This window comes from Jaculus jaculus, chromosome 20 (assembly GCF_020740685.1).
Source record: "Jaculus jaculus isolate mJacJac1 chromosome 20, mJacJac1.mat.Y.cur, whole genome shotgun sequence".
Taxonomy (NCBI): Eukaryota; Metazoa; Chordata; class Mammalia; order Rodentia; family Dipodidae; genus Jaculus; species Jaculus jaculus.
The window spans coordinates 22,866,660-22,890,167 of record NC_059121.1 but is presented as its reverse complement, the minus strand read 5'-3'; the positions used below and the strand labels follow the sequence as shown (position 1 = coordinate 22,890,167).

Sequence of the window (23,508 nt, the reverse complement as noted above, 5' to 3'; positions counted from 1 at the left end):
AGCTAATATTATTGTTCTCACTTTTCAGGGTAGGTGAAGTTGCATAATCACTCAAAGTCACTGGGGTGGTTTTTGAAAATTATTTTTATTTTTGAGAGACAGAGAGAGAGAGAAAGAATGGGCACACCAGGGCCTCCAGCCACTGCAAACAAACCCCAGATACGTACGCCCCCTTGTGCATCTGCCTAACGTGCGTCCTGGGAAATTGAACCTGGGTCCTTTGGCTTTGCAGGCAAGTGCCTTAACCACTAAGCCATCCCTCCAGCCCCTGTAGTGGTTTGAATTAGGTACTCCCCCGCCCCCATAAACATATGTGTTCTGAATGCTTGATTCCCCAGCTGATGGCAGTTTGGGAATTGGAGCCTACTGGTGTTGTTGAAGGTGGACTTATGGATGCTATAGCCAGCTTCACCTTGCCGGTGTTGGGCACACCCTCCTTCTGCCGCTGTCCACCTGACGTTGGCCAGGAGGTGACGTCCAGCCTCTGCTCATGCCCTACTTTCCCCTGCCATCACAGAGCTTCACCTCCAGTCTATAAGCCAGAATAGACCCTTTCCTTCCATCAACTGCTCGGGGCCGGGTGCTTTCTGCCAGCAACGAGAACCTGACTGCAACAGTTAAGACTGTCAGGAAATTAAGCACCAGACCCCCAAAGAGACGCCAGGTCTGTTTACTTAGTCACTCTGCTGCACTGCTAGGATTGGCGGGAATGGGAGGAAGGCACACGTGCACAGACAGGCAGCCCAAGGTTGGACAGAGCAATGTGGAGGTTGGTGGGGACACCTCACAGTGGGCCAGTGTGTACCCCAATTCCTTCTGTGCTACTAGATGGGCAGTCTGAGTACTTCAAGGACAATCCCAAACCTTTTCTAAGTTCTTGCTCTTTATTTTTTGGCTTTTTGAGGTAGGGTCTCACTCTAGCCCAGGCTGACCTGGAATTCACTATGGAGTCTCAGGGTGGCCTCAAACTCACAGTGATCCTCCTACCTCTGCCTCCCGAGTGCTGGGATTAAAGGCATGCGCCACCACACCCGGTTTGCTCCTTCTTTCTTTCTATTTATTTATTTGAGAGAGAGAAAGATGGAGAGAGAGAAAGAGGGAGAGAAAGAGAGAGGGAGAGAATGGGTGCTCCAGGGCCTCCAGCCACTGCAGACGAAACTACAGAGGCATGTGCCACCTTGTGCATCTGGCTTATGTGGGTCCTGGGGAATCAAATGGAGGTCCTTTGGCTCTGCAGGCAAGTGCCTTAACTGCTGAGCCATCTCTCCAGCCCAGGAGTTATCTTTTATTTTTTAAAACTGATAATAACTAGAATATCTGAAACGGAGATCTCTGAAAGATAGAGGAGGTAGGTTACCCAGTCCTGTCCCAGGTTCAGAGGGTATCATCTGACACATACCATCACCTAACATTACCTCCAAATGTGGACAGTTTCAAGCTCCACAGATCTAAAGAGCCAGAGAAGGTAAGGGCACTCCTGTGCCGTGCCCACCAGACTGTGAGGGAGTTTATCAAAGAGGGATCCCTAAATGCTAGCACCGGCTAGCATCTCCTGACATGAAAAAATTATCTTTCTCTCTCTCTCCTTCTCTCTCTCTCTCCTTCTCCCCCCCCCTTTCTCTGTCAAATAACTAAATAAATGAAAGAAAAACACTTTTTAAAAAGTTGGGCTGGAGGGATGGCTTAGCAGTTAAGACATTTGCTGCAAAGCCAAAGGACCCAGGTTCGATTCCCCAGGACCCATGTCAGCCAGGTGCACAAGGGGGCGCACATGTCTGGAGTTCGTTTGCAGTGGCTGGAGGCCCTGGCATGCCCATATTCTCTCTCTCTCTCTCTCTCTCTCTCTCTCTCTCTCTCTCCCTCTTTCTCCGTCAAATAAATAAGTAAAATAAAAATATTTTAAAATGTATATAGTTGTGGGAAGTTGAGGGGTAAAAAACGACCCTCCACTCCAGGCTCACTCTCCATTCTCATAGGCAGAATGAGCCACTGTTCTGATATTTGCCTCTGGGACACCTTATTACTCACATTTATTTGTTAACCATTGAATTCATTATGGCAAAGAGTTAAACTTACTCAGTTATAGCCTTGCCTATGGGAGAGTCCATTTCAGACTCATTTCCAATTTCCAAAAAGCCTCAGTGTGCAACACGGAAGGAGGCCTTGCCAGAACATTTTATTTCATGCTTTTCTGTGAGCTGGCACCGAATGGCAGACATTGTTCCTTTTAACTGAATCCATCTGCAAAAATCAGTATTCCAGGGGCTCTGGAAGCGAACGATGCAGACCTTGCCTAGTTAGTTTCTGGCTTCATCAGCGAGGTTGGGCGTGCGGATGGCGCGCACCGTCGTGGCTCCAGCTGGCACGCTTGCAACAGAGGGCGCAAAGGATGCTGACACCTTCCAGGATCGCAAACTTCACAGGAGGAGAGACGGAAGCGCAGGCTTTCTGTTTGGCCTGGCTGGTAAACCTCGTTCCAAAGGTCTTAGAGCAGATGCAAAGGAGACGCCAGGGGACTCGGCGAGCCAAGGATAACCAACCGGCTGTGCCACGAAGACCTGACACCGCCCAGCCCGGGAAGAGCAGAATCGCCCTCGCTGGATGCCAAGATGGTCCCTGGCCTGCGCCTGCCTTGGGGGTGCGGAGCTCAGCGCGTGCGCCCTGCTGTTCCTGGGCTGAAAACTCAGCTAAGACGAAACTCCAAACTACATCCAGATCAAGCCAACCCTTCTTGCTCCTTTAGAAAACAGCAGAGCTGGGCGGGAGAGATGGCTTAGTGGTTAAGGCATTTCCCTGCAAGGCCAAAGGATCCCAGTTCGATTTCCCCAGGACCCACGTTAGCCAGATGCACAAGGGGGCGCACGCGTCTGGAGTTCGTTTGCAGTGGCTGGAGGCCCTAGCTCTGCCTCTTTGCCTCTCTCAAATAAATAAAATATTTTTTAAATTTATTTTTAAAAAAGAAAACAGCAAGCCAGGCATGGTGGCGCACGTCTTTAATCCCAGCACTTGGGAGGCAGAGGTAGGAGGATCGCCATGAGTTCAAGGCCACCCTGAGACTACAGAGTTAATTCCAGGTCAGCCTGGACCAGGGTGAGACCCTACCTCGAAAAACCAAAAAAAAAAAAGAAAAAGAAAAAGAAAAAGAAAACAGCAGCGGTAGAAAAGGGCAATTTATAATTGAGAATTTCACAGACACATGGGAGGGAAGCGCTTTTGGAAGGAGAGTAGAACAGTTTTCTTTGCCGCTAGCTGTCCATTGTCAGGGTTGAAGTGCAAGGGTCTAAAACAGCAGTGAGGGCTGGAGGGATGGCTTGGAGGTTAAGGTGCTAGCCTGAGATGCCAAAGGACCCAGGTTTGATTCCCCAGGACCAACATAAGCCAGATGCACAAGGTGGCACATATATCTGGAGATCGTCTGTAGCGGCTGAAGACCCTGGTGTGCCCATTCTTTCTATATATCTGCCTCTTTCTCTCTCTCAAATAAAATAAATAAATAAGTTTAAATAAATAAAGGAGCAGTGAATATTGGGGAAGTGTCTCTTAGAGGAAATGAGAGCAGGCAAGAAACATGTCTTTTCTATCAGAAGCTCGCAGAGGCACCACACCTCTGGACCTTGTCTATGTCTTTGTAAATATTTTGTTTTCTCCTAAAGAGTTCTACCTGTTCATATAAGGCAGGATCTTTTTTCCTAGATAAACAACACATAAAAATGATTTTGCTGGGCTGAAGGGATGGCTTAAGCAGTTAAGGCATTTGCCTACAAAGCCAAAGGACCCAGGTTCAATTCCCCAGGACCCACGTTAGCCAGATGTACAAGGAAGGGCACACATCTGGAGTTTGTCTGCAGTGGCTGGAGGCACTGGTGCACCCATTCTCTCTCTCTGTTTCTGTGTCAAATAAATAAATAGATATAAAATATTAAAAAATGATTTTGCTAACAAGTTTTCTGTTTTTTTTAAGGAATCATTTTTTAGTATTTTTAAACATTTTTATTTAGTTAGTTAGTTGAGAGAGAGAGAAAGAGAAAGAGAGAATGAGCACACCAGGACCTCTAGCCACTGCAGACGAACTCCAGATGCATGTGCCACCTTGTGTATCTGGCTTATGTGGGCCCTGGGGAATTGAGCCAGGTTCCTTAGGCTTACACATGCAAACACTTTAACTACTAAGCCATTTCCCCAGCCCCCTTTTAAAAAAATATTTTATTTTTATTTATTTATTTGACAGAGAAAGAGGAGAACGAGAGGGAGAGAGATAAAAAGGGCGCGCCAGGGCTTCCAACCAATGCAAATGAACTCCAGACGCTTGCGCCCCCTTGTGCATCTGGCTAATGTGGGTCCTGGGGAATCGAACCTAGGTCCTTTGGCTTTGCAGGCAAACATCCTAACCGCTAAGCCATCCCTCCAGTCCCCCAGCCCCCCTTTTTTTGTTCATTTTTGTTTATTTGTTTGAGAGTGACAGGACAGAAAGAGGCAGAGAGAGGGAGAGAAGGAGGAGGAAGGGAGGGAGGGAGGAAAGGAGGGAGGGAGGGAGAGAGGGAGAGAGAACAGGCGCGCCAGGGCTTCCAGCCACTGCAAACGAACTCCAGACGCGTGGGCCCCTGTGTGCATCTGGCTAACGTAGGTCCTGGTGAATCGAGCCTCAAACTGGGGTCCTTAGGCTTCACAGGCAAACGGCTTAACTGCTAAGCCATCTCCCCAGCCCTCCAGCCCCTTTTTAAAAGTACTTTTTATGAGAGAGTGTGAGAGAGAGAATTAGCGCCAGGGCTTCCAGCCACTGCAGTCAAACTCCAGACACGTGTGTCATCTTGTGCACGTGTGTGATCTTGCACACTTGTGTCACGTTGTGCATCTGGCTCACACGGGGACACGGAGAGTTGAACATGGGTCCTCAGGTTTCGCAGGCAAGCACCTTAACCGCAAAGCCATCTCCCCAGCCCTAATGAATCCTCTTTAAAAGAATGTTCATGCACACCATTAGCCAGGGTTTTAAATGTACTACGGAGTTTTCATGCCCTTCATTCTGTTTTTAGGTTGAGTAAAAGCCTTCATTGCTTATATAAGAAAACCCTTCATGATAGCTTAAGTCAGGGTTTCTCAGCCTCAGAAATTCAGCAGTACTGACATCTGGGACCAGGTCCCCATAATTCTTCAATGAAGGGAGGGAAATTGTGGGGTGTTTGGCAGCCTCTTGGGCCTCTACCCATTCAATGAAAGACATACCCTCTCTCTAGCCATTGCCCAATGTCATATACCCAGCCATCACTACGCATGTCCCGTCCCTCAGATAGTTTGATAGAGCTTCTGAAAACAAAACAAACAACAACAACAAAACCACTGACTCCTCACTTGGGCCCCCAGGAGTGAAAAGCCTGGCTTTCATTTCCCATCTGTCTCCTTTCTGAAAACTGTGGGACCGACTACTGCCTAACTGCATTCAGGCATGCAAACCACCCAAGGATTGCCTGTGTTAAAAAAAAAAAAAAAAAAAAAAAAAAAAAAAAAAAAAAAAAAAAAAAACAAGAGATACCGGCTCATCTCCTCTCCCTTGAGGCACAAAGATAAGAGGATTCCAGGTACCTTACCATCATGCCTGGTCCAGACTCCCAAACAGGTGCCCAAAAGTCTCCGGTCCTTGTCCTAAACTTACAGTCACCTCATATCCTAGCAACAGCAGGGATTCAAAGACACATCGCTCACCAGTGAGCTCAGACCCCAGCAGCGTCACCTTCCTCATGGGAGCCAGCTGTCCGTCCCCTTGAGCAACAAGGACTTCTGAGAATCAGCTTGCAGAATCAGAACAGAGAAAACGGCGAGCAAGCCTGCTTTCTGGGGCACCCTTCTTGTCGCCGGCCTCAGCGCTTCCCCTACTCAAACCCCATAGCTTAGACAGTACCCCGAAGGACCTTACCTTGGGGCAAAGGCTCACTCAAAGCCTTAATCTGTTTTTTCCAGTGTGGCTGACTTGACTCCATCACATTTCTCTGCTATCACCACTAGCCTTCTCTTTTATCTTTCTTTCTTCCTTTTATTTTATTTTTCTTTTTATTGTATTTTTATTTTTGGGTATTTAAAAAATATTTTTATTTATTTATTTGAGAGTGACAGGCAGAGAAAGAGGGAGAGAAAGAATGGGAGCTCCAGGACCTCCAGCCACTGCAAACGAACTCCAGACGCGTGCGCTCCCTTGTGCATCTGGCTAACGTGGGTCCTGGGGAACCGAGCCTCGAACCGGGGTCCTTAGGCTTCACAGGCAAGCGCTTAACCACTAAGCCATTTCTCCAACCCTTCCCCCCTTTTTTTTGAGGCAGTGTTTCACTCTAGCCCAGGCCGCCCTGGACTTCACTCTGTAGTCTCAGGGTTGCCTCGAACTCAGGGCGATTCTCCGACCTCTGCCTCCCAAATGCTGGGATTAAAGGGATGCACCACCAGTGCGCCCGGCTTTTCTTTCTTTTTCTTCTCTTGGAATTATGGCCATGCCAGGGCCTCTTGCTGCTGCAGAGGAACTCGGGACACATGTACTGCTCTGTGCGTCTGGCTCCACGTGGGTACTGGGTATCCACGTGGTACCAGGCCAGCAGGCTTTGCAAGCAAGTGCCTTCAACCACTGATCCACCTCCCCAGCCCTCTTTCCTGTCTTCCTCCATTTCTTTTTCGTTCTTCTTTACTTCCTCCCGCCGCCCAACCCACCCAGCCTTTCTTTCCTTCTGAGACAGGGTCTCATGCTATGGCCCAGGCTGGCCTCAAACTTCAAGTGATCCTTTTGTCTCAGTCTCCAAAGTGTTGAGATTTCAAGCAGATGCTAGCATATCCAGTTCTACTTAATTCTTTTGTTTTTAATTTTATTTATTTATTTGAAAGAAGGGAGCAGAGGAGAGAGAGAGAGAAATGGGCGTTCCAGGGCCTCCAGCCGCTGCAAACAAACTCCAGATGCACCTTGTACATCTGGCTTATGTGGGTTCTGGGGAATTGAACCTTGGTCTTTTGGCTTTGCAGGCAGGTGCCTTAACTGCTAAGCCACCTCTCCAGCCCTACTTACTTCTTTTAATGGTTTTATTGGGACAGGTGGCTGAACCTTGCCTGTTGGGACTTTTCCTAAGGCCCTAAAAACTTGTGCCCTAAATTTGCATTACATCCCCATCCTTAAAACACTGGGATCTTCAGCTCTTAGAAAATCATGAAAAGGTTGGTGGAGGGAATCATGTTGCCCATTTTATAGACACTAAGCCAGAGAAGTGAATAAAATGCTTGAGGGGAAACTCTCCTTATAAGGATAAAATAAATAGGGGGCTGGAGATGGCTTAGCGGTTAAGGTGTTTGTCTGCAAAGCCAAAGGACCTCGGTTCGATTACCCAGGACCCACATAAGCCAGATGCACAAGGGGGCGCACGCGTCTGGAGACTGTTTGCAGTGGCTGGAGGCCCTGGTGTGCCCATTCTCTACCTCTCTCTCTCTCTGTCTCCCTCTTTCACTCTCTCAAATAAGTAAATAAATAAATAAAATATTAAAAAGAAATAAAATAAATAAACAACAGCAGCAATAATAATAAAAATGGGTCTCGCGTTCCCCCACCCCCATGGCGACTTTTGTATTGATGCTTGTTTCCCTTGGGGCTCTGGTAGCCATCTTATAGTCACCGTGAACTAAAGTAGGAAAGAAGTTACAACACAGAGGATGGAAGAGGGTTTTGGTCTTTGACGACATCCTTGAACTGCTGAACCACCCTTGAAATGCTCCCTTCCAGAAGGCAACTGGAGATATTTCAACACTTCCATTGCCTAAACCAATGCGGACCAAATTCAAGAGCTAATTTTTTTTTTTACATTTTTATAAGATTGTTAAGGAAATAAAAATGAAAATGAATGGCGGAGACCATGCGGAGTCCATAAAATCCTAAAAATCTTTACTATGCTACGCATTACAGAAAATGTTTGCCAATCCCCAATCTAACTGACTCGTGGTAGGTATCTTGCAATCTGTAGTCCAAGGGCTTTCTAATACAAAACTTCTCATAGCTTCATTTCCCAGCTATGGAAATTAATGCTTGAGTTGGACTATGGTGGGCTCAATTTGACGATTCAAATACACATTTTCCTGTTATTTCAATTCACTGTGAAATTAAGCCACCCTGAGGCACCAAAGAGGCATGAAACAAACTTCTGTCCCTCAAGACCTCTAATAATATTTCTTGATTTATAGATCAGAATAGTCAAAGGTTCTCAGTGACATACAATGCGTTCAGTGAATCTCCTCAAAGGAGGTCAGAATGTCAAGTTCTCTGGAGCAGCAAATGCAGTTTCTGCATTAGGACACCAGACCTAGAGCCTCCAGGGAAGAGAGGGCAAGACAGACAGACAGTGCACACATGCTCAGACACGATCCAGTCGGTCTCCTGCACTTCCCGCAGGTTCACTCACAGTGGGAGCCCTCCGCCAACCATCCCCGTGACTGCCCCCCATCCCAGTGTCTATCTTAAAGATATTTTTATTATTTATTTATCAGAGACAGAGAGAGGGCGAGAGAGAGAATGAGTGCGCCAGGGCCTCTAGCTGCTGATAATGAACTCCAGATGCATGTGCCACCATGTGCATCTGGTTTACTGTGGGACCTGGAGAATCGAACCTGGGTCCTTAGGCTTTGCAGACAAACGCCTTCTCCGCTAAGCCATCTCTCCGGCCCTCCAGCGTCTGTGAACCTGTAACTCTCACCAGCTGGCCAGTGAGAGGCAAGAGGCCTCCGTCTACACCCAGTACTGGCTGGGCTTCAGGGCGGGGTTGGTTTGTCTGCACAGCCTGGCCATGTTGGGGTCCAGGTTTGCCCACGCCTCCCAAGGAGCGCATTGCTCCAAGGGTTCAGCCCCCTGACAGACCGTGTGCTCAGATTGTGGGGCCCTAAAAACGCTGGGAGAGGAGCTGCTGGGGCTTCTTAGAAGGGGTGTCACTGTGACTGTGGGAATGGCAACACTCCTTTCTGGCCTACAACTTGGAGACCTGGGTTCTAGGCTGGTCTGGGGCTTGATCAAAGGTCTGGGCTTGTCCTTCTTCCAGCCCAGCAGCCAGACACACAAGGCCACTGCGGTCACGACCAGCAGGAGGGACCCAGCTGTCAGAGGAATAAGGACCGCCAAGGAGTAGCCGCTGCTCTCGCTGAGCTCAAAGGGTCCACCGGGGCTGACTTGGGTGGCAGCCTGTGGCCACACGACGCTGGTGGGGGAGACCTTGCCATCCCCATGGAGCCCTTTGCCCCTCTGCTGTCCCCGGGCATTTTCTCCCAGCCATCTGGTCTGAGTAGTGTCCACGTGTGCTGTGTGTCCTGATGCAGCCATGGCTTTTCCACGAGAGAAAACCGAGGTCACGGGGTTCTGGCCAGTGGCTGATAACGGGACACCGGGCGTCAATGCTGGCAGCAGTGACGGGTCAGGTGGCATGATGGTGAAGGAGAGAGAGCCCGTTGCTGGCTGTACACGGTCTGCCCTGAGCAAGAAGGAGAAGGAGTCGCTCACAGGGTCAGTGCCTGTTAGATTCACAGCGTGTGGCTCCAGCACCAGGAGTCCTTGATCAATGTCCCTCTGGGTGAACACAGTGACCTCTTCGATGCCACAGCTGTCAACCGCTCTTCGGCCAAGTCTCCCATGGGCCGGGGGCGTCGTGACTTCAAACGTGGGGTCACTCTGCGTCACGTTGGCAAGCGCCGTCGCGTCCAGGTCCTTCCTTCGCAGCTGATGGGCCTCGCTGTAGCTGAGCCGCAGGTCGGATGTCACCTGCAGTAAAGGCTGCACTCTGACGCGCAGTGTCTGTCCCGTCAGGTTGGCGTGTGACGTAGACAGCGACAATTGCAGTCTGTCCTCTGAGGCCGTGAGATCTGTCATGTGGTAAGAGAGCCTTCCTGAATCTACGTCCTCCTGTCCGAAGCTGGTGACCGCCCGGTTTTCCATCAGCAGGTGCCCATGTTGGAGGGGCCACGTGATCCTGTAGGTGATCTGGGAGCTGTTCCCACTGGTCACCGCAGACAGGTGAGCGTTGGTGATGGGCACAGTTGTGTCACCTTGAGGGATGAGCAAGTCTGTGAGGTTCACGAGGGTGATGGAGATGGGAATGACGTCCAGGCGGAAGAGCTTGTAGAGAGGGCGGTGTTTGCCATCAGTGGCACTAAAGTAGAATGCCCCCGAGGACGGGCTTCCGTCTTGCAGGAACCACACCCGACAGTTATCAACGTCCGCCTGTGTAAAGTGCTGAGCAGGTGTTTGGGGCTCGTGGGCCATTGCCAAAAACCCATTCTGAGGCTGGCGGATGATTGTGTATGTGATTTCACTTGGAGGACTGTCCAGGTCTTCCACTTTCAGGATTTCAGGTCCCACCACTGCCTTACTGCCCTGCAGGACTTTCAACCGGAGCCCTTTTGTCTTTAATTCTGGGGCCTGGTCATTCACTGGAGTGATGGTGATGTTAAACATCTCCTCGAGAAAGCCTGTCTCCGGCTTGCTAGGCGACTTGCTCTTTGCGTTTGGCCAAACGACGAAGGTAAAATGATCGGCCAGTGACTCGGAGTCATCATGAAGGTACGTGATTCCGAATTTATTAACTACGTCCTGGGAGAAGTTAGGTTTGCCTGGGGTTACATTTCTTTCTCCGACCAGAATGGTCCCATGGCGAGGAAGAGATGTAACCTGGAACCAGATTTCATACGAAGGGCGTTGAGGTTCTGTCAGCTGAAATAAGAGGTTGGACGCATCCAGCTTAGATTGGTCAATGAGAACTTTGTCTCCTTCCTGGACAGCAGCTCCTACGAAGGCATAAATATCAAGAATGAGAGGGCACTGTATTCGAACTTACGATGATTATAAAGCTTTCTCCTTCAAATTTACCTCCTAGTTGATTATTTAGCTTACTCAACTTAGGTTGCTTAAGTCACTGAATTAGCCTGTGCAAAACAATAAAATTTTCAAACAAATATGCCTCTGTGGAAATCAGTATAGAATTCCTCGAGGATCTGAAAATAGAGCTACCATAGTAGCCAGCTTATGAGAAAGAACAGAAGAGGGTATGTAGAGAAATGATTCATGGGCTGGAGAGATGGCTTAGCAGTTAAGCGCTTGCCTGTGAAGCCTAAGGACCCCGGTTGGAGGCTCGGTTCCCCAGGTCCCATGTTAGCCAGATGCACAAGGGAGCGCACATGTCTGGAGTTCGTTTGCAGAGGCTGGAAGCCCTAGCGCGCCCATTCTCTCTCTCTCCCTCTATCTGTCTTTCTCTCTGTGTCTGTCGCTCTCAAATAAATAAAAAAATTAAAAAAAATTAAAAGAGAAATAATTCATTATATCAGGGTTTAAAAAATATATAATAATGGTTTGTTATACAACCATGGCTTGTTGTATCAGAGTTTATTATCTAATAATGGTTTGTTATAACTTGATAATAACTATATCAGTTTCATTTCAAAGGTTGGTGACACTAACAAAAAAAAAAAAAAAAAGAGACTTATTTCCAAATGATTTCTCCTTTGACACGGATCATCTGTTAGTGGCCTTACCTGCATTTGCAAGCAGACGGCTCTGGCGGCCAGGCTCGTTAATTTCATATGAAATGGTAACGCAGAACTCTTCAGGACCCAGAACTGCCGGTGCCGAGGACACTGTGAACGTGAAACAATCTTCCGCAGTCCATCCTGTGTTCTCAAGATCCACGTGCTGGTATAGTATCCGCCCTCCATTGACCTGGACAGGGGGTCAGAACAGTTACCCCCCGGCCTCCGGCCACTGCAAAAGAACTCCAGATGCGTGCGCCCCCTTGTGCATCTGGCTAACGTGGGACCTGGGGAATCAAGCATCGAACCAGTGTCCTTAGGCTTCACAGGCAAACGCTTAACCGCTAAGCCATCTCTCCTGCCCCATATATGTAATTTTTAAAAAGATAATACAACACGCACACTGAAACAACAGAATAAGCTGCTATTCTGAAAAGAGCCAGAGCTCACATTTTGGCTCATATTCTTCCAGGGTTTTCTATGCATACTTCTTCCTTTGCCTGCATGACTGACATTCTTGTTTTTTATATTGATTTTTTTTTCTTAAATATTTTTTATTTATTTATTTGCAAGCAGAAAGAGATAGAGGACAGACAGAGAGAGAATGGGCACATCAGGGCCTCTAGACACTGAAAACGAACTCCAGATACGCACATACATGACATACATCTGGCTTCATGTGGACAACGGGGAACTGAACTGAGGTCGTTAGGCTCTGCGGGCAAGCGCCTTAACCGCTGAGCCAGCTCTCCAGCCCCGCGCTTGCCATCCTTCCAATGGTGTGCTGCCTAAACACTTATGTTGGAGCATCAGCTGGTCTGTCTCATACTTGAAGCAGGGCTTGGCCCAGCTTAGCACCAGTTTCCGCTTCTCCTCCGTCAACATCGGTGATCCGGATACTCACCTGCTGCAACCACCCCGTGGAAAGCACCTCTCTAAGGGACAGCTGATGCGGCCTGTGTAGTGGCCCCACTGACCCTCACGCCCCACCTGGGCTGCGCAGGTATGCCATCATGACCTCCTATGAGTCACTACATGGCCTCCTGAAACCTGTGCCTGTCATGTTTAAACCTACTGACTCAAATCCTCTTCAAAAATCTTGGACTACGCTCTAGCCAGATTCAAAGAGGCTTGGCCTACACGTCCTTCTCTCTCTCCCTCCCACCCCGTCTCCCCAAGCGCTTCCTGACTTCGGTGTGCATATGATCTCTAGATGTGCTAGGGGACTCTAGGATACGCTAAGCAAGAACACATCTCCGTCTTGTGTCTCTTCCAGTTACTGGAGAATTGCTCTTCATCTCCAGGCGCCTAAAGGAAAGAGTGTGCTAAGCATTTTTTTTTTAAAAAAGATTTATTTTTATTTATTTATTAGATTCAGACAGAGAGGGAGAGAGAGGAAAATAGAGAGAGAGAATGGGCGCGCCAGGGCTTCCAGCCTCTGCAAACGAACTCCAGACGCGTGCGCCCCCTTGTGCATCTGTCTAATGTGGGACCTGGGGAATCGAGCCTTGAACCGGGGTCCTTAGGCTTCACAGGCAAGTGCTTAACCAGTAAGTCATCTCTCCAGCCTCATGCTGAGCATTTTACATCTAGTACTGTCTTATCCACATTTAGCCACTTAGGAGGAAGCCATGGCTCGGTTGGCAGGAGCTTGACCTGGAGTCTGTGGCCAGGGGCTCAAGTCCTGGCTGCACTGCTTAGAAAGCTGTGGACCTCTGGGCAAGTTGTGTGAATTCTAGTGTTTGAGATCCAGGTGTGTGTGTGGACAAGTAACCTGGAGGGCTAACAATACTCGGTCTATGGTGAATGTGAAATGGTTCCAACAATCATCAGTACAGTTTTGTTTTTTGTTTTTTGGTTTTTTTTTTTTTCATTTTAAAGATAAGAAAATGGAGGCTGAAAGGCCATATATATATATATATATATATATATATATATATATATAATCTGCTAACCAACATCTGATTTTAGAGGCCAAGAGACCTGTGTACTGTTCACTAGTAGCCAGTAGTAGATCAAGAAGCAGAAACAGGGTGCCCGCTTCCTAAATGATAAGTTCTCTCCACACAGCAAAGGTACTGGAGGCATAGGCTGCTGTATTCACAAACTGAAACTATCTCTGAGATGTTATTTTCAGGAGAAAGGAGTTTTCATCTCAGGGGTGTGCCTTATTTTAAAAGCCTGCCCACGGCCTTTGTAGACAACAAAACCACCTTTCCCTTGTCCTTTGAGCCAAAACAATGGACCAGACCTCTGGTACAGTAGGTGTTTGTTCTGGATAGGAAAGGGCTGTGGAGCAGAAGAGACAAATGTCCCGGTCTATTTGGTTCACGGCCCTTGACTTGTGGGACCACCCTGATAGAATTTCCAGACCACAGCCCGCTCCCATCTCTGTTGTGGACAGCAGTGAACAGCCCCTTGCTCTGGTGACACCTGTCACTGCTAATAAGTTTTCTGGATACCCTTTGTTGGTTCATATAGCCCAAAGGAATTATGAGAGGAAAACGCTAAACTCTTAGAATAACTGGACTTTAATCAATCAAGAGTGTGTTTACCCTGGGGTTTTGCAGTTGGTTTCGTGTATTAACAGCCTGCTTACAAATGGGTTATGTTTGAAAGGCTTGTTTTCATAGAGAAACATACTTTGACTTACAATATTACAGGTTTGGTTTTTTTTTTTTTTTTGATTGCCAAGTCAGCACATCATGGAAGAAAGTGTAGTGTTCCTATCATTTCAGCGCCTCGTTGCTGAGACATTACACGCTTCTCCCCCCTCTGGCACCAGCCTAGCTCATGTGGTCTTTTCTGACTCATGGAACGCGCTCAAGTGACCCTCTAGAATGAAGCCATAGTCCCACCTTCCTTTCTCACCCTCTGCAAACACAGCAAACGCCCCAAGAGAAAATGTTTTTTCTATCAAGAGATTCTGAAACAAAGAAAGCAAAGAGAATAGGTCATGGCCAACCCAAGTGTGTTGGTTTGAGTCAGGTGTCCCCCATAAACTCAGGTGTTCTGAATGCTAGGTTCCCAGCTGATGGCAATTGGAAATTAAAGCCCCTAGAGGGAGTGTATTGTTGGGGACGGGCTTATGGGTGTTGTAGCCAGTTTCCCCATGCCAGTGTTTGGCACACTCTCCTGTTGCTATGGTCCACCTTATGTAGGCCAGGGGGTGATGTCCACTCTCTGCTCATACCATCGTTTTCCCTGCGATTGTGGAGCTTCCCCTTGAGCCTATGAGCCAAAATAAACCTCTTTTTCCCCACAAGCTGCTCTTAGCTGCAAGATTTCTTTTTTTTTTTTTAAATTAATTAACTAATTTATTTGAGAATGACAGACACAGAGAGAAAGACAGATAGAGGGAGAGAGAGAGAATGGGCACGCCAGGGCTTCCAGCCTCTGCAAACGAACTCCAGACGCGTGCGCCCCCTTGTGCATCTGGCTAACGTGGGACCTGGGGAACCGAGCCTCGAACCGGGGTCCTTAGGCTTCACAGGCAAGCGCTTAACCACTAAGCCATCTCTCCAGCCCAGCTGCAAGATTTCTATCAGCAATGTGAACCTCACTGCAACACCATGGCTCCCATACAATGTAAGATAGACAGAGCTGTTGTTATCATAAGCCACTGTGACTTTGGAGTTGTTTATTACTGCAACAAAACCTAGTACATCCTGGCTACTATATCCACGAAAGCATTTTTATACCATATTGATCTAAAAATATCACAGATATTGTAATCAAAAGTAATTACAAATAATGCTTGCAATGATCACAGTTATAATTTATTTGTTACACCCTTATGTGAATAATATCTTTTTCTTTTTTATTTATTTGACAGAGAAAGAGGGGGGAAGAGAGAGAGAATGGGTGTGCCAGAACCTCCAGCCACTGCAGATGAACTCCAGACATGTGGGCCCCCTTGTGCACTTGGTTAATGTGGGTACTGGGGAATCGAACCTGGGTCCTTTGGCTTTGCAGGCAAACACCTCAACTGCTAAGCCATCCCTCCAGCCTTGACTAATATCACTCTTGTTAGTATTCAAAAGGCAGACTGACCCTGGGCATGTTTTAATGCATCTGGGAATATTCAACTCTGCCACACAATGTAGTTTTCAGCCTAATACTTTTTCCCTGTCTTCCAGAAAGCATCTGCATTGTACTTCTTCTTTGCAGGTTTACAGTCAAGGCTGGGGCTCCTGAACTGCTCCCTCAAATACATCCAGAGGCCAAGACACTGCACAGCAAAAGTCCAACCCTAACAAACTAGAGAGATGGCTTACAGGCTAAGGACCGGCCTTCAATTTACTCTTGTCATTTATTCTGAACTTGGTTTTTTAATTATTATTATTATTATTGTTTGTTTGTTTTTTGAGGTATGGTCTCACTCTAGCCCAGGCTGACCTGGAATTCACTATGTAGTCTCAGGGTGGCCTTGAACTCACAGTGATCCTCCTGCCTCTGCCTCCCGAGTGCTGGGATCAAAGGCATGCGCCACCACACCTGGCCTTTTCAGGGTATTTTTTTGGGGGGTGGGTTCTTAATTCTTTAACCACATAAAGCCAAATAAATTGTCAGATCCAGTGTCTCTGAATGGAAAAAGGAAGGTTAGTGGTGAGTTAGAGGAAGAGATATTTAAGAATTCTATTTGGAAACACAAACTTATTTTGTTGTTGTTGTTTTGTTTTCCTTTTTCAAGGTAGGGTCTCACTCTAGCTCTGGCTGACCTGGAATTAACTCTGTATTCTCAGGGTAGCCTTGAACTCATGGCAATCCTCCTACCTCTGCCTCCCAAGTGCTGGGATTAAAGGCATGCGCCACCATGCCCAGCTTTGAAACACAAACTTAAAAAAAAAAAAATCTTATTTATTCATTTATTCAAGAGAAAGAGAGAGGCAGATAGAAAGAAAGAGAATGGGCGTGCTAGGTCCTCCAGCCATTGCAAATGAACTCCAGACACATGTACCACTTTGTCCATCTGGCTTACATGGGTCCTGGGGAATTGAACCTGGATCCTTTGGCTTTTCAGGCAAGCACCGTAATCACTAAGCCATCTCTCCAGCCTGAAACACAAGCTTTTATAAAATGAAATAACAAATATGCAAATATGTTTGGTCAACTCAATTCCTGGCTGGGATACCGAAATACTTGAGGGCTCATTCATTTCAATAAGAAGGTGCATGAATGGTGGAGTGCGTAATAAAACACAAATGAGGGCTGGAGAGATGGCTTAGCGGTTAAACACTTGCCTGGGAAGCCTAAGGACCCCGGTTCAAGGCTCGATTCCCCAGGACCCATGTTAGCCAGATGCACAAGGGGGCGCACGCGTCTGGAGTTCATTTGTAGTGGCTGGAGGTCCTGGCGCACCCATTCTCTCTCTGCCTCTTTCTCTCTCTGTCTGTCACTCTCAAATAAATAAATAAAAATAAACAAAAAATTTTAAAAAACCACACAAATGAAGTCAGAAACACTGGGCTCTAGATATATTACACACACACTCATACACACACATGCACACGTCATTGTAATATTAAACAATGTGTATAATGTTACAAATATTTTTAAATATTCTTATTTATTTATTTGCAAGCAGAGAGAGAGAGAGAGACAAACAGAAAAAGAGAGAGACAAAGAAAACTGGGTGCACCAGGGCCTCCAGCCACTGCAAAAAAAAAAATTCCAGATGCATGCGGCACTTTGTGCATCTGGCTTGATGTGGGTCCTGGGGTATCAAACTCTGGTCATTAGGCTTTGCAGGCAAGTGTCTTAACTGCTAATGTAATAGATTAAGTATAAATGTACACACAGTTTGGATTGCTTTTTAAAGGATCCTTTTTATATTAGCTGCGGAGTTTAAACTCACAGTATTGCCTGGCAATTGTGTCTCACGTAGAACTCCTTCAAAGTGCCTTGTTTTAAAACCAGCCCAGCCTGAAAGGAAGACTTGCCTAGGCAGTGGGCACGTCGACTTGGTTTAGCACAATGAGGGCAACCGAGAGGCCCGCCCGTGGCCCAGCGCAGACATGGGACTCACCAGGTCCTGGGTGAACACGGACGCGTCTTCTGTGCAGTTGTCAGGGTTTATTCTCAGCAACCTCCCGAGTCTAGGGGATCTCACAATTGTAAAGGTGACTGTTCTGTTTCCCGGGTTGTCATCGTTGGTCACAGCTTGCAGGTCGTGAGATGAAAGAGGCTTTGTGGAACCTGAGATTTAAAAATGCAAATAAGGGCTGGAGAGATGGCTTAGCGGTTAACTGCTTGCCTGTGAAGCCTAAGGACCCAGGTTCGAGGCTCAATTCCCCAGGACCCAAGTAAGCCAGATGCACAAGGGGGCACATGCATCTGGAGTTCATTTTTTGCTGGAGGCCCTGGCACGCCCATTCTGTATCTGCCTCTTTCTCTCTCTCTCTCTCAAATAAATAAATAATTTTTTAAAATAAGTAAAAATGCAAATAAGCAGGTAGAGTAGAAAGGCTGCCAGCTACCCTAGAACAATCCTTACAGACCGCCGAAAACCCACCTGGAAAATGCATGGTTATGACTGGTGCACTAAATTGAATTTGAGCTGTGAGGGGCTGTTTACTGATCACCCCGAGATGTCTTTCTGAGGGCAGGATTTGCTCCTGTTGAAAGGGAGAGGGAGTTAGGGTGACTAGACCCCTGAAGGTAAAAAGGGCAGGAACGTTTTTCTCACTTTTGGCTAGTTCCAAAGAACTGTTTTTCCACAGTCAGGACTCCTCCTAGGAGGGAGGTCTTTCATAGGCTTTAAACATTTTGGCTGATCAAGTTAAGCTAATCTCTTCCCGAGACAGCCCCTGGTCCTAACCAGTCAGCTGTGCCCGTGGTCCACCTGGGCCAAGGGAAGGGCAGCTCTCGGTCGCTGATCTGATCATCTGGGAACTTCCACTGTGGTAAGTTTTTTCCCACAAGGTCCCCCTAGCCTAACTTACTCTCCACGTGGGTTCTTTTTCCCCTCCAGCTCCTTGCGTGGAAGGAGCTCCTTGAACTTTCCTTTTTCTTTCCAAGCTCCCCGCCCCCCAGATCCCTATCTGGTCACCTGAACTACACGTGGCCCACATGGGCTTTTGGGCTCCACGTGGGGTACTTCTCTTCTCCCCACTTTATCTCCTTACCTCTCAGCCTTCCCCTTTCCGCACTCCTTGGTAAAATCTGAATAAAATGTGGTGTTTAAAAAAAAAATCATTCTCTTGAATCTGGAATTGCCAATTCTTTGGTTAGTTTCCAGATAGGAACTCAGGGCTTGGGGTTCCAGGAAGCACCCCAGAACCCCAATTTCCCCCATTACACTGTTACTGCCTGACTCGGGTCTGGATGTCTATTCGATCCCTGGAGGAAAAAAAAAAAAAAAAAAACCACAGCAAGGCAGTTGTGAGTTCTGGCTTGGCTCAGGATATGCAGAGAAAAAGCACATTGTGTGTTGCTGAGAACACAAGAAACAGGAATCTGTAGGGGCGTGGGGCTGGCTCTTGAACAAGCATGATACCTCTCCCAGGGTCCGTGATACTGGCATGTGATGGATAAGTTTTGCGTCAACTTCATCAGATTAGGAATCCACAGACATTTCTTTTTAAATGTTTCATTTATTTTAGAGAGAGAGGAAGAGAATGGGCACATCAGGGCTTCTAGCTACTGCAAACGAACTCCAGATGCACGCGTCCCCTTGTGCCTCTGGCTCTACGTGGGTCCTGGGGAACCGGACCTGGGTCCTTTGGCTTTATAGGCAAGTGCCTTAACCATTAAGCAAACTCTCTAGCTCCTGAAGTATTTTTTTAATTTTTTTTGTTGATTTTTATTCATTCATTAAGAGCGACAGACAGAGAGAGAAAGAGGCAGAGAGAGAGAGAGAGAATGGGTGCCCCAGGGCCTCCAGCCACTGCAAATGAATTCCAGACCCGTGCGCCCCCTTGTGCATTTGGCTAACATAGGTCCTGGGAAATCGAGCCTCAAACAGGGGTCCTTAGGCTTTATAGGAAAGCGCTTAGCTGCTAAGCCATCTCTCCAGCCCTCCTAAAGTATTTTTAAGAGACAGACACAGAGAGAATATGGGAGTGTCAGGGCCTCCAGCTGCTGCACTCGAACTCCAGATGCATGTGCCCCCTTGTGCATCCGGCTTTACATGGGTTCTGGGGAATCAAACCTGGGTCCTTTGGCTTTGCAGGCAACCACCTTAAGCCATCCCTCCAGGCCTACAGACATTTCTCTTGAGTGGGTCTCTGAGGTTGCTTCCAGGAAGGATTAACTGAAGGAGGAAGTCCTTCCCTCAGAGTGGACAGCCCCTCTTGGAGGGGGGCTCTGGGAGAAAAGAATCCCTCCCCACGCGGCTGCCGGTGCTGCTTGCTGCCTTCCAGTGTGGACTGAAGACCAGCGTGGACTGAAGAGCAGTATCAACTGATGACCAGTGTGGACTGAAGACCAGGGGCTCCTCAGGACGCCTCCAGACCTTCACTGCCGGATGGGGACTGCTGAGGCAGCCAGCCTCGTGGACTGAGCAGCTGCCGGCTTCCTTGACACTCAGGCCTGCAAGCTGCTCTTGTTGGACTGCTATAAGCTAATCCAATACATTCCCTTTTTTTAAAAAGTATTTTTTATTTATTTATTTGAGAGAGAGAAAGAGAATGGGCACACCAGGGCCTCCAGCCACTGCAAACGAACTCCAGACGCGTGCGCCACCTTGTGCATCTGGCTAACATGGGTCCTGGAGAGTCAAACCCGGGTCCTTAGGCTTCACAGGCATGTGCCTTAACCGCTAAGCCATTTGTCCCACCCCCAAATTCCCTTTTAGGACACTTCATTCTGTCGGATCTGTTCCTCTACAGAACCCTGACGATTACACTGCATGCTGCCTGGACACGGCGGGGACCGGAGGATGTGTGAACCCGGAGTCTCCGTGCGCTCATGAGATCTCACTGTAAGCGCAAGGCCAGAAACGCTGGGAGACACAGGCTAGAGAAACGCTCCTCAAAGAAGTGCTCCGAGGGCTGGAGAGATGGCTTAGCGGTTGAGTGCTTGCCTATGAAGCCTAAGGACCCCCGTTCGAGGCTCGGTTCCCCAGGTCCCACATTAGCCAGATGCACAAGGGGGCGCACGCGTCTGGAGTTCGTTTGCAGAGGCTGGAAGCCCTGGCGCGCCCATTCTCTCTCTCTCCCTCTACCTGTCTTTCTCTCTGTGTCTGTCGCTCTCAAATAAATAAATAAAAAATTAAAAAAAAAAAAAGAAGCACTCCGAACTTATCGATCACCGTTTCCTTCCTATTCCACCATGGACCAATCATTTTGTCAAGCACGATAAAAATGTCAAATTGCTACAGAGCTTTCTCGGTATTTCCTCTGGCTCCCCATTCTCGTCGGCGCGCAGACCAGAAGGTACGCAGGCCACACTTTTAGGAAGTTGGGGGTCAGAGCGATGACTTCAGGGTATGTCCTTAAGCTCCTAGGATGGAAAGTCTGAAATCGAGACGTCCTTTTTCCTAACCAGGACTTTCCCTCAGCTTCTCCGTCTTAACCCTTGCCCGAAAGGCATCAGCATGAAGCCTTTCTCAAGGTAGCCCTCTGTGAGTCATGAGTTGAGTCAGCTATCCATTAATAACTACGCCTCCTAAATGGGATTGTTTTCCCCCCTTGATTACTCGTTCAGCCACTGCAGTCTGGGATAGCAGGGGTCACTAGATGTTGTGTTTACACCACATCAGGCTTTTGCTAATTCTGAGAAGCCAGCTCTGAAACTGGATGACCTTCAAACTTACAAGGCTCGTTCTTAGCCCACAATCTGCAGGCTCCACTGCAAAGGCCCGAGGCTGTCAGAAGAGTGCTGGGCTCCAAGGTGGAGGCAGGCAGGCGGGGGAGCCCGTGAATAGCAGCCCCAGCAAGCTGCTCCATGCCAGGCGCAGGGTCTCCTTCACACACGTTTGGTTTCTGCACGAGATGCTCACGGGATGTTTGGGACTGTTGCCACATTCCTCAGACTTCTTGCCACTGGCATTTCTTTTCTTTTTTTTTTTTTAAATTTTTATTAACATGTTTCATGATTATAAAATATATCCCATGGTAATTCCCTCCCTCCCCACCCCCAGGCATTTTTTTTTTTTTTTAAGTCACTGCCACTTCTGTGACTTCTGGAGCTGGGTGACCAAGATCAGAGGTCACACCAGGGAGGCCAAGGGGAATGTTTACTGCATCCTTGGTAAATATTCTGAAGCCATATCAGAGGCCCTTCCTCGCTCACATGTTAATGTGGGGTCTCTCCTGTCAGATGTATTGTGTCTCGTGTGTGTGTGTGTGTGTGTGTGTGTGTGTCTCCTGGCCACCCCAACATCTATCTTCTCCATCCTCATTTCCCCACTACGCCCTCTGCCCTTCTTATAAAGGCCTATAATTTATAATTCACTTGTTTCTTTACCTCCCAGGCTATCCTTAGAGGGTGAGAGGTCAAAGGGACTCTTTCTAAAATTATGTTATTTATTTTTTTTTCAACTTACAGGAAATGAAATCAGTATGTTGAGAAGATATCTAGACTCCAAGGTTTATCACAGCAGCTCACAAGAGTCGTGATAGGGAATAAACCCTCATGCCCATCACCAGGTGAATGCATGAAGAAAACGTGGCACGTGGACAAAATGGAGTGCTATTCTGTCATTCAAAAAAATTAAATAAATAAAAGATGCATGCTGGAGAGATGGCTTAGCAGTTAAGGTGTTTGCCTGCAAAGTCAAAGGACCCAGGTTCCATTCCCCAGAACCCACGTAAGCTGGATGCACAAGGGGGCGCATGTATCCGGAGTTTGTTTGCAGTGGCTGGAGGCCCTGGCATGCCCATTCTCTCTCTCTCTCTCTCCCTCTCAAATAAATAAACAAATTAAATTTAAAAAAAATGAAAAATTAAAAATAATTTTTTAAAAATCTGATTTCAAGCACAGGGACGTGAGCCGCAGCTGACAGCTGACATCCCGCACTGCGGCCAGACGCGGCAGGCCTCCCTGCCCTTAGCGGGACGTGCTGGCCTGGTGAAGATGGAGGGGCTGTAGGGGAGATGACAGGGGGCCCCTGTTATCACCTCAGAGCATTTCACAGCTGCAGGGGCTCAACAAACCAGCTGCGGTAGAAGCCAGGCTGAGCAGGACCCCGCTGGGTCCCGGGAAAGGGGGCGATATGACACAGCCATCAGCGTTGGAGCGGTGCTCATGCTGGGGTGTTCTGATACACAACAGGTGGGCCGGGGCTCCTTGGGGAACTCAAGATAGGAAAACACGCTGGGGACAGCCAGAGCAGAGGGCCCGCAGGTCTGCTCTAGGACTTCTGATTCCACGGTCATCAAGAGAGTTCAATCAAAAGCAAGAGCCGGGCTGGAGAGATGGCTTAGCGGTTAAGCGCTTGCCTGTGAAGCCTAAGGACCCTGGTTCGAGGCTCGCTTCCCCAGGTCCCACGTTAGCCAGATGCACAAGGGGGCGCACGCGTCTGGAGTTCGTTTGCAGAGGCTGGAAGCCCTGGCGCGCCCATTCTCTCTCTCTCCCTCTATCTGTCTTTTTCTCTGTGTCTGTCGCTCTCAAATAATAAATAAATAATTAAAAAAAAAAAAAAAACAAGAGCCACCCAATGGAAATGTGTATGAAATTTCACTTTGCCCCTGGACGGGAGCTGAAGCAGGAAATAAGTCACAGTGTGGACATGGTGGGAGACAAGGGAACAAAGAGCCCACAAGCCAGTGGGGCTCAGGGGAAGAGCTGGCTTCCTTTGGGGTTTTGATGTTCCAGTAGTGAATCCTTACACATGCAGGGTAACGCTGTAGCAGACGTTGGGCTTGCTGGGAAAGGAAGACAGCTTCTTGGAGTTGTGTTAAGCAGAGCTATGGAAACTGTCCATTTTGCATGATCCTATGAAGATAACAAAGGGCGCTGGCCACTTTAAGGCATTTCTCCTGCAAAACTGATTGTAAGTAAATAGTCTCTAGAAACTCAAAGTTTCTCTTTCTTTAATGCAAC

At 47.9% G+C, this 23,508-nt stretch overlaps 1 protein-coding gene across 1 annotated transcript in view; it reads right to left on the bottom strand.

The window, feature by feature from the left end:
* Positions 1-8,583: 8,583 nt before the first annotated feature.
* The window catches only part of LOC101614128 (chondroitin sulfate proteoglycan 4-like), a 62,215-nt gene continuing 47,290 nt past the window's right edge, over positions 8,584-23,508 (bottom strand). The window contains exons 8-10 of the mRNA XM_045138989.1: positions 17,549-17,718; positions 11,527-11,710; positions 8,584-10,782 (exon numbers count right to left, since the gene is read on the bottom strand). Coding sequence (XP_044994924.1) covers positions 8,741-10,782; positions 11,527-11,710; positions 17,549-17,718 — 2,396 coding nt within the window. The 3' untranslated portion in view covers positions 8,584-8,740. The remainder of the gene's footprint in view (positions 10,783-11,526; positions 11,711-17,548; positions 17,719-23,508) is intronic.